The sequence below is a fragment of the Rhagoletis pomonella genome, unplaced genomic scaffold (genome assembly GCF_013731165.1).
Source record: "Rhagoletis pomonella isolate Grant_MI unplaced genomic scaffold, Rhpom_1.0 Rhpom_scaffold_00002, whole genome shotgun sequence".
Taxonomy (NCBI): domain Eukaryota; kingdom Metazoa; phylum Arthropoda; class Insecta; order Diptera; family Tephritidae; genus Rhagoletis; species Rhagoletis pomonella.
The window spans coordinates 58,936,386-58,950,653 of record NW_023458556.1 but is presented as its reverse complement, the minus strand read 5'-3'; the positions used below and the strand labels follow the sequence as shown (position 1 = coordinate 58,950,653).

Below are 14,268 nucleotides of genomic sequence, written 5' to 3'. Positions count from 1 at the left end.
AAAAAACGAGAGCTACAAATTTTTTCTTTCCACAACAAATTTACAACAAAAACACTACAATTAATGCCGTAGCTAACTTTTCCAATTTCGAAAAGTGTAGTGCTAACTTGACACACGTAAAATTTGCAGAATTTTTATAATTTTTGTACAAACTTGAAAATGTAAATTTATATGGTGTTTGTTGTATTACCAGCTAGGCTTTTACAAAAAAATACGAAACATTAAATAAACTAAAGACAAATAGCCAAAACAGGTTAAAATATCCCACTCCTATTATTTTGTGGACAACTGTATGTTTTCTTACATTTTGGCGGCTAGACACTAATTTTAAACAATTTTTATTAATTGCATGCAGTTCTAACAGGCTGGTTTTACTTGTGAAAGAAAATCCCAATACTCTGTTGGTACGATCTCTGAAAACAAAATCGTAGCGCTGTTGATAGTTTTAAAATATTTTAAATAGATTTGGCTCACAAACGCCTCTTTAGATGGTCGGAACTTTTTAATGAATCTGTAGACAAATTTTTTAAATATATTTTATATCAAAATACATTCGAAAGACTAATAAACTTAAACTCTCTTAAACATTAGCTACTCCTGGCCAGTTTACTAAGCTCTCATACTCTGACGAATCGTTGAACCAGAACTCGTACTCATCATTTTACCACGTTTTTATAAACTTGCTTTCTTTTTTACTTCATTTTAATTAGAACAAATTTACATAAATATGTATAAGCACACTATTTAGTTTGCTCGATTGTAAACAAAGCTTCTCAGCTTTCAACCACAGTCGAAAATCGAATGCAACTCATAATAGGGGCCTATATCTATCTTTCTAAGTTGCAAATTTGTTGACGGAGAACGTTTCGATTGTTATTTTCCTGGGTTTAAATAATAAAATTTTATAAAAAAAACGTAAGTGAAATATACTGTGCATGATTGTAAAAGTCATCATAAATAAATTTTTTCGATTTCTGTGTTGTCAAGAATGACACTCAAGACAACATTGTTGAACTTTTAAAAGGCAAAAACTATCAAGGTTTGTTCAGTGAAGGTCTAATGGGGAAAATTCAGGTTATGTGCGAGGATATATGTAACAATGGCATGTGGCCGCAGCTTACGATAGTTCAACGGGCACCCAAGAACCGCTAACTGCGTCTATTGGCGAATATAAAATGTCAGTACAGTATCTTCAAAAAGCAACTTACACCCTTACGCAAACATCTAATGTCTCAGGTATCTTCATAGTTCTTGTAGACACGTCGCAATGCAGCGATTTTAACAAGGTCAGAGTAGAAAACGGATAAACACTTTTTCATAATATAAAACACCTGATATACAAGGACATTGAGTTTATTCAGGTAACAGGCAAAAGCCTGTACGAAATTACTTTTAAAAACTCCTCAGCAGCTGACAACTTCTTATTGAATATAAAGCTATGCGTGTTATGCCAAAGAGAAGCAGAAATTATGGCTAATGCTGTCTATAGCATCACGCAAAGGGATAATGAGAACAATACGCTAGCCCCCAAAACAACCATCAAGATCGGCGTCTCTGGCAAATAATATCCCTAATCCCCCCTCCCCTGGCACTATCGATAGTATCGCTGGGGCATCACCTAATACTTAACCATCGAAGGACACACTAAACTATTATTGGAGTTTTGTGTCGTCGCGATCTGCCCTCAGCAGTATAACAAATCAAACCGTGATCGCGAAAAATACCTAAATAAACAATAAGACATTGTGTGTAAGTTAACGTCTATCAAACTTGGATATCATATAGCACAAATTCCGTAACCGTGAGAAACCAACTAGGCACATGGTGGTTGCATGTGACAACATCCAACTCCAAGCTTAGGTTAAGAATTCGATTGCCAACTAGAATTAGTTCAAATTTTGGCTCAATAAAGATAAGACGTGCTCATAGAGCACTAAAAAATATATTTTTTTATAACTTTACTCGACAGTAAAGTTAAGTTGTATAAAAATAAATTAATTATTGTTTACATACAAAACGGTAGTTAAGTGGGAGATGCAAAGCGCAAGCAAAAGAAATGCATATTTGACAATTACTGCATACAGCCCAAAAAGCAAAACCAGCAACAATAACGCTAAGGAAAACTCTTATACTACTAACACACCATCACAAACAGCAGATGCAGCCAAGCATTATGTAGGACATTACATATATAGCCACATTTATAAATACTTGCTCTGCAAATAACTTTCTATTAGACGATAGGCTTACTAATATAGGCCTAAGACCTTTAGTCCCTATGACTGGCTTTGAAGTTTAAGGAAGAAGAATTTTTGAAAGAAGCTAAATCCAATATCCCAATAAGATCAGTTAGGCGCTTTACACGTAAAGACCCCCTTTCTTTCAACAACTATACTCAAAGTAGGCTTTACAGGCGATGAAATACCTAAGCAAGTTATATTCGAGTATGCAAAACTAAGTATTGATTTTTATATCACCGCTCAGGCAATGCAATAATTGTGAACCTCTAGTTCATCGCACAGCAAACTTATGAACTTCCACGTGTTCAAGGAATGTGTGGTGATGGTTGTGCGAGAGCCGTCATAGCTCTCCACAGAAACATAAGTTAAAAAAAAAATTTATTTTATATTATATAACTGTTTGTAATGCTTACTTTCCTCCCAATCTTATCATCAATGAGTTAGGTGATGAAGTCCTTAGAATCATAACGTCCCTTGAGGCATACCCATGACTCACCCATGGACAAACATCTGCAAAGGGCCATCCTGCAATCAAATTGTCTGACTTTAAAGAATGGCGACTTCACCTTGCAAAGAGACATTCGCGTCAGCATCGGCTCGATATTGGATATTCCTTTTTCAAACAGCAACTTCCCTTACAACCGGTCGGTGGAAAGCACCACTACCCCATCACCATAGAACCGAATAGAGTATCCATGAGTGCCAACACCTTTGTTGCTAGGAAACAACTGTTTCAATCTTTAAATTAAATAAAATGCGAGCCTAATTTAGGTGAGTTTCAGAATATAATAATAATATAATAGAATATATGTTGTTTCCATATTCACCACTAGATGAAACGGAACGCCCACGCCATGGTGGAATGAACATGTCGATATCATGTTCAAATTCATTAAAATTGGTTTCAAAAAAACCAAAATAATACCAAACCCCGACAATTTTGAGAATATGATAACAATGAGGAAAAACTGGTAAACTGCGGTTAAAAAGCCAAAAACGAAAATTGCAGCAACCAAATAGATGGTATTAGCTCGGGAATAGGCAAGAACCCTTGGCAGTTCGTTAAAGCGCTATGGGGCGACTACAGTCAGAGCAGGGATGGAACGGTGAGAATAACCAAGCCTTTAATTCTGCTAGAATAACAAGTCCCCACACAAACGACCTGCTTACCACCAACGCAAAAGCCGAACTGGACACAAGGCTTATTTTAACGCATGAAGGATTGCTCAAAAGTAAAGAAAGGTTCAGCATCCAGAATCTACAGAAAATGTTGAAAGCGTTACCCGACAAAACATTAAGCCCTGAATGACGGCTTTTTATCAAATCAAATTCCAATCCTCTGGAAGGCGATACTAATCGTTCCCATTCCAAAAATAAACAAAGATCTTAGTGACTTCCAAAACTTCATTAATTTCTGTACTGCTAAAAATAAATAACAGTTGCATTAAAGCCAGATTATATACCTAGATTGAATCAAATAATTTGCTGACCCTTACGACTTTCGCATATAGGAAAAACAGATCGGCAGAAATATGCGTAAACCAAATCTTACACAAACTTGCTCTTCAGTAAAAATGGAATAGAGATCAACATCCTCCAATTATTTTTAACAAATCTAACCAACGAGTACCATTTCATTGCGTTCAGCGCAAATTTTATGTCTATAAAAATTTTAAAGCTTGGTAAAAACACTAAGGGCTGGTTTCTCCAACCCCTCTTGAGCTTAGTTTTTCAACTGTTCATTAAAGCCGATGTAGACATTGGAATGCCAAAAAAACCCAGAATTTTAAACAATGACGATATGACAGGATTTTATAAACTTTCAAGCGACGGATTGAAAAAAATTTGTAGAAGCATAATTAGTGAAATGTCTTAAGTACCCAGCGACATGGAGGCTGACGATAGAGAAGGAAAATGGAAGGAAAAAATAACTATAGATTTTAATATAGCTGAAAAAGTTAAGATGGCAAGCCAGAATCAGCAATTCTGGTCAAATACCCGCCAATCCGACAATTTTTAAATGCCAAATCTTTATACTAGAAGACTCGTCGAAATGTCAGGCGAGCAAGAATGAACAACTTCTCTTTGGCTTAACGCCCTTCAGCCAGATTAAAGATAATTTTAAAGTGCAAAATTTATACTTGATTTATGCCTTAGGGTAGTCTCTTTATAAAGATACTTTTAAAAATATTTATGCAGCCAATAGTTTTCTGCTGGTCAATAGAATAAAAAAAGAGGAGATTGAAGCCAATATGCTTCAATGACTATAACATACTTTCAACGACAATTGGCAATCCTAGTATTGAATGACGGTCGACCAGAGAACGCGAGCGACCGAGAGAACGTCAGCAGTCAGGAATTAGCTACGGCGGTGTGCAGTCGGCATCTCGCAACTTGACATTCATTTTAATTGTTTAAAATCAAACTTCATTATTCTAATATTCAATTTTCATTAAATTTATATTCAACTTTAGTCCTTAAAGTTACGTGTTTTATTATTTCGGCTATCTCTGATAATACTAAAAAATGCTAAATCAGCAGCCACAATAGTTTCTGTTATGCAGTTGAAACGGAAAGACCCTGCTAGTGCTGCGTTCATACCACCTCAACTATCAAAAAATAGGTATCTCAAGCAACGAAGTATCAAAGGAAATAATTTTCGATTACACGAAACGTAATCTAGACATATGCATACCTCCCCTGAGGCAATGTGCGAAATTCTGGCAGACTAGGGCACACTAAATTTGGGTGTAAATAAAAAAAAGATGCCCAGAATGCGGCAAAACTGATTGTGACAAAAAATAATGAAAAACAAACAGCTGCTCACACTGGGAAAAAGAAATGTCGGTGATTCACATCAAGACTGTCAAAAAATTGCTAAGGAAAGAGTCTAGTACACACATATATTTTGCGAAAAAATCAAATCGATTTGATATACTAGCCAAAGAAGAGGACAACTTTCTATCTATTAGCAAAGAGAACATATCTCTAGACACAACAGAATACGTGAATAGGAATTTTACAAAATGAAAATACAAAAATTTTTCCAAAGGGACTTGAAAGACGATTACAGACAAAAAACATAAGCCAAAACGAGTGCAAACCAAAATTCGCTTTTATACCATAAGAACATCGTAACGCAGTTTGAAAGACTGATAACAGAAATGATAAAAAATACCCAAAAGTTAACAATTCAGACCAACGATTAAAAATATTTCAGCAATTCAAAGATAAAATAGAGTAGATACAATTCAAGTTATGTCGATTAAAGGAAAACTAAAGCCAATGTCAACACTCTCCTCATAGTGCCACTAAAAAAGAAAAAGAAAGCACAAGCTGCCGCTTGCGGCACTTGGCAAACTTAAGAAAATGGCATGGACTCCGCAGCCGGTGATAACTGGAGTCACCGATGCGGACTCAGCTGCGACTAAAAAGCTAAAAGTTACGGATAATGTACAGGTGACGGTTTTTTTATGAGCTCTCCAAGCATGGAGGCCTCTTAAGGATGACTGAGGGAATGGGTGATTTTACTAATGATTCTAGCGACTCCATGGTTTGTGATAACGCTGAAATTGGCGGTAAAGTGTCATGTCAAAGTATACAAATGGGCGGGAAATGCGACCCTGCTTTCTCAACCAACGGCGAATGTCGCGATAATCGCGCACGAAAAGAAACTATTTCTACTGTTTACCAGCCAAATTTTTGAGGAGAAATTTTTGTGTTGGTAGATGAGTCGACTTGTCGAGTGCTTCAATATGAAAAACGAAAAGTTCACTACAGGATTGACTCTCTTCAGTCAAATAAAAGACCTCAGGTTTAAGGACATTGATTTTATAAAGACGGTGGGCTGCACTTTATATATAGTTATTTTCAAAAATGTATATGCTGCAAACACCTTTTTGATGGACGATAAAATCAAAAAAAAGAGGCTTAAAACCCTTTATACCTAAAACAGCTCTAGAGATTTAGGGGGGAGTGAGGGGTGTCCCCACTTGCTTCCATGACAATGAAATCGTTGCTGAGCCTAAATATACCATACCCATTATGTCTGTGCATCGCTTTTCCCGCAAGGACCCCACTTCTGGGTCGTTTATTCCCACAACAACACTAAAAATCGGCTTTGCTGGTAATGATATTCCCAAAGAAATTATCTGCAACTACACTCGACTACCTGTTGACTTTTACATCCCACCCCTTCGTCAATGTTATAACTGCAGCCGCTTGGGGCACACCAAGCTCGGTTGCAAGTCGAAAATAAGGTGTCTAAAATGCGGGAAAAATTAATGCAATAGTGAAATTTGAAAAACCAATGAATGTATTCTCTGTGGCAGGAGGGGACATATCGCCAAAGACAAGTCTTCATGCCCTCACTGAGAAAAGGAGGAGTCCGTCAATCGCATCAAAGCGATAAAAAAAAATGTACAAGAAAAGAGGTCCTTGACATCTACTACCCAAATCAAACAACCGTTTTGACATCTTAGAAAATGATGTTGCAAACTTTCCAGCCCTAAGCGATAACACGGAAACTGTAGTGAACAAAGATACAAACATAAATAGATCCTTTACAAAGCGTAAATTTAGCACCATAACCAAATATTCCCCACCAAGACCTTCAAACTCCCACTCGAATGCATTAGTTAGAAAGACTAGAGGTAGCACTCACACGCCAGCAATAAATTCCCCCTCGTATCAGAAAGGCATTATCTCCGAAATGGAGAGACTCATGTCCCAACTGATTAAAATTACACAAAGAATCTCCATCAAATGTAGCATCAAATACAAAAGAATTACTTTCAATTCTGACCATGATGTCTTAATTATAAAAACAACGAATCTGACCACCAACATTACCATTTGCAAATCACACTTTACCCCCATCATAAGCATTCATGACTTCAATATAGAACTCACCAGAATTTTAAACTTCCTTGAGTAACACGGGAAATGTTTTTTCTACTTGGCGGCTTTAACGCCAGGGCCACGATCTGGGGCGACGGCATGGATTCGCACAGAGGAAAGAATCTTGCTCAGCATATCCTACTATCCAACTTCTTGTGAACTTCGAGTCACTAATAACGCAGCAAAAACTATGGCAGAAGGAAGTTAAGCTCGCAACAAAGGAGGATATCAAAAGCAAAATTGATTCACTTACCAGTGGCATGTCAAAAGGCACATGGCGTTTTGTCGGGACGTTAAGAGGCGATTATGTCCAAGCTAGAAATGAGGAATGGAACCAGGATAATGACCAGGAGTTGTTAGACACGCTAAATAGTCAAGTACCAAACCACCAAAATTACTTAGAGATTAACCAATCTGTGGAAATCAATTCCAACCTTTCGCTCTCTTTTGACGACATCAAATCAGCTTTGGAAAAAAAGGATTCAGCCGCTGGACACGATATGATCACCTAAAAAATGCTCAAGGCTCTCCCGGACGTTACCCTTGCTAACCTAAAAACCTCTCTCAATGACATTTTTCTATCCAACCAAATATCAGATCACTGGAGAATTATCAAAATTGTCCCCATTCCCCAAAAAAAATTGCAATCTTAATGACTACCATAATTTCAGACCCATAGCACTTATAACCGTCCTACTCAAACTAATCAACTCTTGCATTAAAGATAGAATCAATCTTTTTAAGCCTTAAAGCAGATTAAAAATGAAATCTACGATCAGTGGTACTCAGAATTTCTGAGCTACTCTCGCTCCAAACCGAATCTCTTTGCAAAAATCTTTGCTGTTAGAAGGAATCATACTTGGGTTAGAAAGCTTTCGCTTTCCCCGTCTGACATCAAGACACTTACAGGACACACGTATGACCAAGCATATCTATTCAAAATCAAAGCTGTAACTAATCCAAGATGCCGTTGTGGTCAAACTGATGACTACATGCTGTCGCTTCTTTAATAATTTAAAATCCAGCTTTCCTGTAGTTAACAATTCATGCACCATTATCCTGCACATCACTAGCTGTCATTTGTTTGCTACGTATGGAAGATATTTGCGTGCACCGAAAAATCAGAAGCAATTTGGACAGCAGCCGACAATCGCGCAATAAATACAATTTGGAAACACTCCCCTGCATCATAATTTATACATACATTCGTCCAACATTCATCAAAGTTCTTAAAGTAAAGCTTTAACATTCATCACATTCGTCAGCTTTAACATCAATACCTTCAAGCCACACATTTAACAAACAACTTATAAAAATCACCAAACCTCAACGTTCATATTAAATCAGCATTCATGTTTTGTAAATTGTGTAAATTATTAAAAAAGTCGCTCTTTAACTATTATTTTTGACTTTTATTTAATTACTCTTTAAATAACCGTTATTTCGGACTTTTATTTTATAAATCGAAAATAACAATTATTTTTGATTTTTATATAAATAATCTGCAAATGACAGTTATTTTTAATTTTTAAATTATATGACTTAGATAACAGTTATCGAAAACTTTTATTCCTAAAAGTCATAAATAAAAATCAGTCACTGACTTTTATTTTTTAAATCACACTTATAAAAGTCATTTCAATAAGTTGTTGTAAACTTTTGTTTCCCAACACCTTTTTAGCTGCGAAAAATGTTAATGACTTTTACACCAATGATTTAAAAAATAAAAGTCGGTGACTGATTTATATTGATGACTTTTAAAAGTAAAAGTCACTGACTGATTTTTATTGATGACTTTTATAAATAAAACTCTTCAATAACTGTTATCTAAGCCATATAATATACAATTCAAAAATAATTGTTATTTTGGATTTATAATAAAAAAATCAAAAGGAATTGTTATTTTTTTTAATTTTGCATAAAAATTGCAAATAAAAATTTATTTTCAAATTTGAGTCTCGCTGGAAAAAAGAAATCGATTGGTATGTATCACTTAGTTCTAGAACATTTCCTTCATAGTGAATTTTTCCATGACAGTTTTCATCAATAACTGTTATGTTCGGTCCCTGCAAAAAGCTACGTATAAGAGCTTCTTCAGAACATAGTTTCTCAATTTAACATGAATCGCCCAGTTATTGCAGCAGCCCCCTCACACAATGGTTTCAACCGAGAGCAGCTGATGGACATTCTATCAAAACAAATTAAAAAATTTGTGCATGCACCTGAAGAAGGCAATACGTTCGAAACTTGGTATACAAGGTATCAAGACATATTCGAAGAAGATGCTAAACAACTCAGATAAAACTAGGCTTTTGCTACGTAAGCTCAGTTCCGCAGTTTACCAGCAGTATGCACATATAATATTGCCGGCCAAACCAAACGAAATTGATTTCAACGCCACAGTAAGTAAGCTAACATCCATGTTTGGAGAAAAACAATCGCTCTTCGGCACTCGTTATAAATGCTTTCAAACAGTAAAAAATGGTTTGGAAGACTACACATTCTACATAGCAAGAGTTAATCGACAGTGTGAAAAATCTCTGCTAGATAAATGCAGCAGTGATAACCTGAAATGCTTAATATTTTTAAGCGGCCTACAATCTAAAAAAGATGCAGTTTTTCGTAATGAAATTCTTAAAATGCTGGATGAAAAAAAAACCCAGTAAACCAGTTTCTTTAGATTTGATAAATGCGGAAATTCAACGAACACTTCTACGATAATAAAATGATTGGAAATACTTCATCGATTACGCATGCAGTTCGTGCGCAGGCAAACCAGAGCCAAAAACTGCATACTCTAGAAAATCCGAATAAAAAGTTAAAAAAACAATTTGTTGAAAATCTTTGACCTTATGTGAACTTTATATAAAGTGTGAAACTTTGATTTATATGGTTTATATTATGGAATGAGCTATTTTTTCATAAATAATTAATGCAAGAAACTGTTCACAAAAATAGTTGTGAATATTATATTAGAACAACGTGTACACTTTCATGTGTCTCCTAGTGTAAGTGTCGAGAAGAAAGCAGAGCACAAGCTCGTAGAAATTTTGTCGACACAACACTCAAGTCAAGCATAGCAGAAGCTTGTACATGCAGTATTGGCCAATACGGTAAAACCAAGGTGTATTTGTGGAGCAACGTTGGAATTAAACTGGAGTTGCAGTTGCCTTACTATGAATACAACATACCTGGGGGAGCAACCTAAATTTTAGAGACTATAGGGTCTCCTGTCATTTCTTCAGAGTGCAAAAAAAACATCTATTACTAACTGGCCTTACTTATGACACACGACAGCTCTTCAAAATCTAAGCGTACCGGTCTAATCGATTTTGGATAATTTTGATTCTTACTTATGCCGAATTTCCACTAGGCATTAAATGACAAAATTTGTAATTACAGCGTTGAGCATTAAAAAATAACCTGGTCATTACGTTCATATAAATAGTCATTATGTCTGTTTCCACATAGCATATTTTAATTGGCATACATTTTGTGCAATTTCAATGCCTGGTGGAAACTCGACATTAGTCTATAACTACGGATCATTAAATTTTTGTATCATAGACTCGGTTTAAGTAGAACATATTTATATTGCACTTATGCATACATATCAAGTGCCACTGTTATTGGTTTTAAAATATGTATCTTATAAATTTGTATATGTTTGATAATTTGTATGTATATGTAAAAGTATGTTTCAAATGTGATTTAAATATTTCCCTGCTGTCTAAATTTTGCGAGTTGCACTCTTAGGTCAGGCTCAATTTTGCATTAATACACTTAGATATATATTTTCATTCAAAATTCATTAAACTTCAATATGTTTTCTATAGTCCATACACTACACTGTTTCCTCTTTCAGATTTGAATCGGTTATATGCATTTAGTTTGTATTTTAAAAATATTCGTATGCCAGTATGCAGTTCTCAAGAAAAGCAAAAACTCCATATAAAATTACGTAAAAGAAATGGCTAAGAAATTTTCTTGTGGCAAATTTCTTTAAGACAGTATGCAGTTTTTAAGTAATTTGCTACGCTTACTACTACGGTTTTGTAAAGTTTTTTGTGAAAAAGAGCACAAGGGAAACCATGTTTGCAACAGAAATATATGCCCGTTCCATTATTTCTTGATAAAAGGGTGAGGCAACAGGCTGTGAAGTATCAAAAAATGTCAAAATTCCTTGGACACACACACACGAAATAATGGCAAATTTTTTCTTGACCGTTTTCTTGAGAACTGCATATTGGCCTTAAAACATGAATATTTATGTATGTATGTGCTTTTCCACTGAATAAGTATGTATATATTTTATACATAGCGTATATGCTTATGTAATTATTTTGTTTGTAAATAGATCTTCGGTTATATAGGGTAGTGCACAGCCATTAAAATATTGTATTATATGTTGTGCACTTTTACTTAACAATTTCAATATTAAAAGCTTTTTGAAATATTTACGGACGTATTCCTAAACGTATAAAGCATCAAACTACAGTGTATGAAGATGGATTTCCAATAGCGCAACTAAATTCCTATTCGGGATTTAACCGTGGTTGCACAAGTTGGACATTTCCATCAATTTGCATTGATGCATTTTTGAACAGGGGAAACCTGCCCTAGTTGCGCATAATTGGAAATTTTCATACGAATATTGGTTAAAAAATAAATGTTGCGGTTGGTTTGCATTAATACCTTTGGGAATATTATCCATGTACTATTTTGTATATATTCCACATAAGTTTCGAATTTTCTTAGTGCGCATTTACACTGCGCACACTGTAAGATATATATAGTATATATTTATAACTACATATTTAATAAATCGTTGCCTACATATACATACATATATATAAAGTTATGTAACATTTTAAAGCTTATTTTCTTGTTGCATACGGCTTATATGTAGTAATAACTGGCCCTTTGACATGCATAATTTGTTATACTTCTAAACATTCGCTTGTAACTTTTTTGCATACATATTTCAAATACATTTATGTCCATATGTATATTTTGTATAAAACTAGTTAAAATTATATAAAAACCTAAGTCATATAAACTAGTTGAACATATAGTCACACACATTTGACACTTAAATCTAAATTAAAAGCATGCTTAGGTACCATCCTAAAACTACATAATAATGCAATTGATAAAACGTTTAACAAATATTTGTTAAAACATATCTAAATACATACATAAATACAATATACAATATTACGTACATAAATACATATAAAATAAGCAATTAAAATTGTATAAAAAAGCTATTGGCACAATTATTAAGGTTATTATGCTATTCTTAGTGGGTTTGTTACACACGCAATTTCAATTGATTCATATATGTATTTGCGTTTTTTATTTGAGGCGCTCCATTTACAGCCGCAAATTCGTATTTTTCCCTCCTCTTTCTTATTCACTTAAGAATCTTCGCCAGAGAAGAGCGACTCTTGCTCAGCTGTTGGCGCTAGCGCTCTAGCTCTGGCATTACTCTCCAGATCATCATCCACTAAACTTGAAATATCCGATGCAATTGAATGTTGGTCCAGTGAGTTCGCAACATAAATTACATAATTGTAATATCAAAGTTCATCGCTAATCGGCGGATGCTCATGAACGTACTCTTTGGGAAAGTAGCCGACCTAAAAGGCATTTATAAGAGTTAAGCAAAATTGTGTAAAGTAATATGGGGAGTGACGAGTTTCGAAGACATTAGTAGTAGCTTATTTTGTCATTGGAGTTTTCCTTTGCTAGTGGTTAAGTTAATGGTTTGTTGCCTAAATAAGTCAAACTATAATTGGCATCACTCTTTTTTTTTATAAATAATAAATTTCTTATTATACCTTAAATGATTGCGACAAATTTTTTAATAAATTTCCGCTTAGTATGTTACAGATGAAAATTAAGTTCCTTAAACCTTCTCTGGCACCAAAAATTTTTCACTTATCGGTACTCAAAGTACGTTGACTGTTCTACGAAAAACTGTGATTTCGACACAAAATAGGTTTGAGGCTAAGTATATGATATTGCTTCTGTTTTTTGGGGTTAAAATACGCTCAAATTTCGTAATGTAGTTTCAAAAAACCTTTTGATACGAATTTTAACGATAAAGGGTAGAATTTTTATATTTAATTGATTTGCTTTCAATGGTAAATTGCTTTAAGTCTAAGTACTGATCTTTCCTATGAAAGATCTTTAATGTATGTATGTAGATTAAAAAGTTGTATTGTGTCATACTCCAGATTTTTCGCATTTTTTTTATAATTTTCACGGTGAAGAGTGCAGTTTCTATTTCTACGTATCACCACATAAATAAAATTATGATCAAATATTTATACTTACTTTAGGGAAAATAAAACGCCCGTTTGTTTTCCGGAGGCTTTTTAAAATTGCAGCTAGGACACTTTATATCATAAATTTCACCGACTATTCGGTCCACGTTTGAAATGTGGGAAAAAATTGGCCGTAACAATTGGCAAAAAATTTTTAGATTACGTACAGTTAAAAGCGGTAGGTGTTTACCAGTTCGCACAGCTTTTCAATTTCGGCTACAGTAGCTTTTATTAGAGTAGTTATCTGCGTATGAACCGATAGAGGAAAGAAGAATGAATGTGGCGAAAAACGCCATAGAACGCAACAGAGAGATGCTGCTGGAGATAAGCTTATAATTGAGGTGCCCTAGAAATAGAAACGGTAAGGCATGCTTACGCTGGTCTTTAGATTGGCATAAACTGAGCGTAGTGCATTCATATTAGCTGAGAACTAAAAATCATTATCAAAACGTACGTTTACAAAACGCAGAAAAAACTGAGATGATTGATCTTTGAGAAGAAATTGCAGTAATATTTTTTCTTATACTATTCTACTTCTGCAAAATGGATTGACTTCATGTCTCGTTCACAGAGCAAATGTAAATGGTACTTCCTGCTAATTGTAAGCACTGAATTCCTCCTATTGAACAACATACAACTAAACTCTTGGCTTACTTTGCACGTTTAGATTCATTTCCTATAAGAACTGTACATATTTAAGAAAACATTTGGTGGTGTCATAATTGCCTTCATTCCTTTTTTACAAGCTTTTTCAAGATTTTCTCAAACCCTTAAATTCTAAGTTATTTTCAGAACCT

The 14,268-nt window shown here is 34.6% G+C and overlaps 1 protein-coding gene across 3 annotated transcripts in view; it reads right to left on the bottom strand.

The window, feature by feature from the left end:
- Positions 1-14,268, bottom strand: part of LOC118733882 (protein vav) — a 386,101-nt gene that overhangs the window by 288,503 nt on the left and 83,330 nt on the right. Inside the window, exon 14 of one of the 3 annotated variants that reach the window (XM_036463512.1) lies at positions 11,420-12,781. The exons of the other annotated variants lie outside the window; for them this stretch is intronic. Within the exon in view, the coding sequence (XP_036319405.1) occupies positions 12,722-12,781 (60 nt within the window). The 3' untranslated portion in view covers positions 11,420-12,721. Of the gene's footprint in view, positions 1-11,419; positions 12,782-14,268 lie in introns of those variants that run through there. 3 annotated transcript variants of the gene reach the window in all.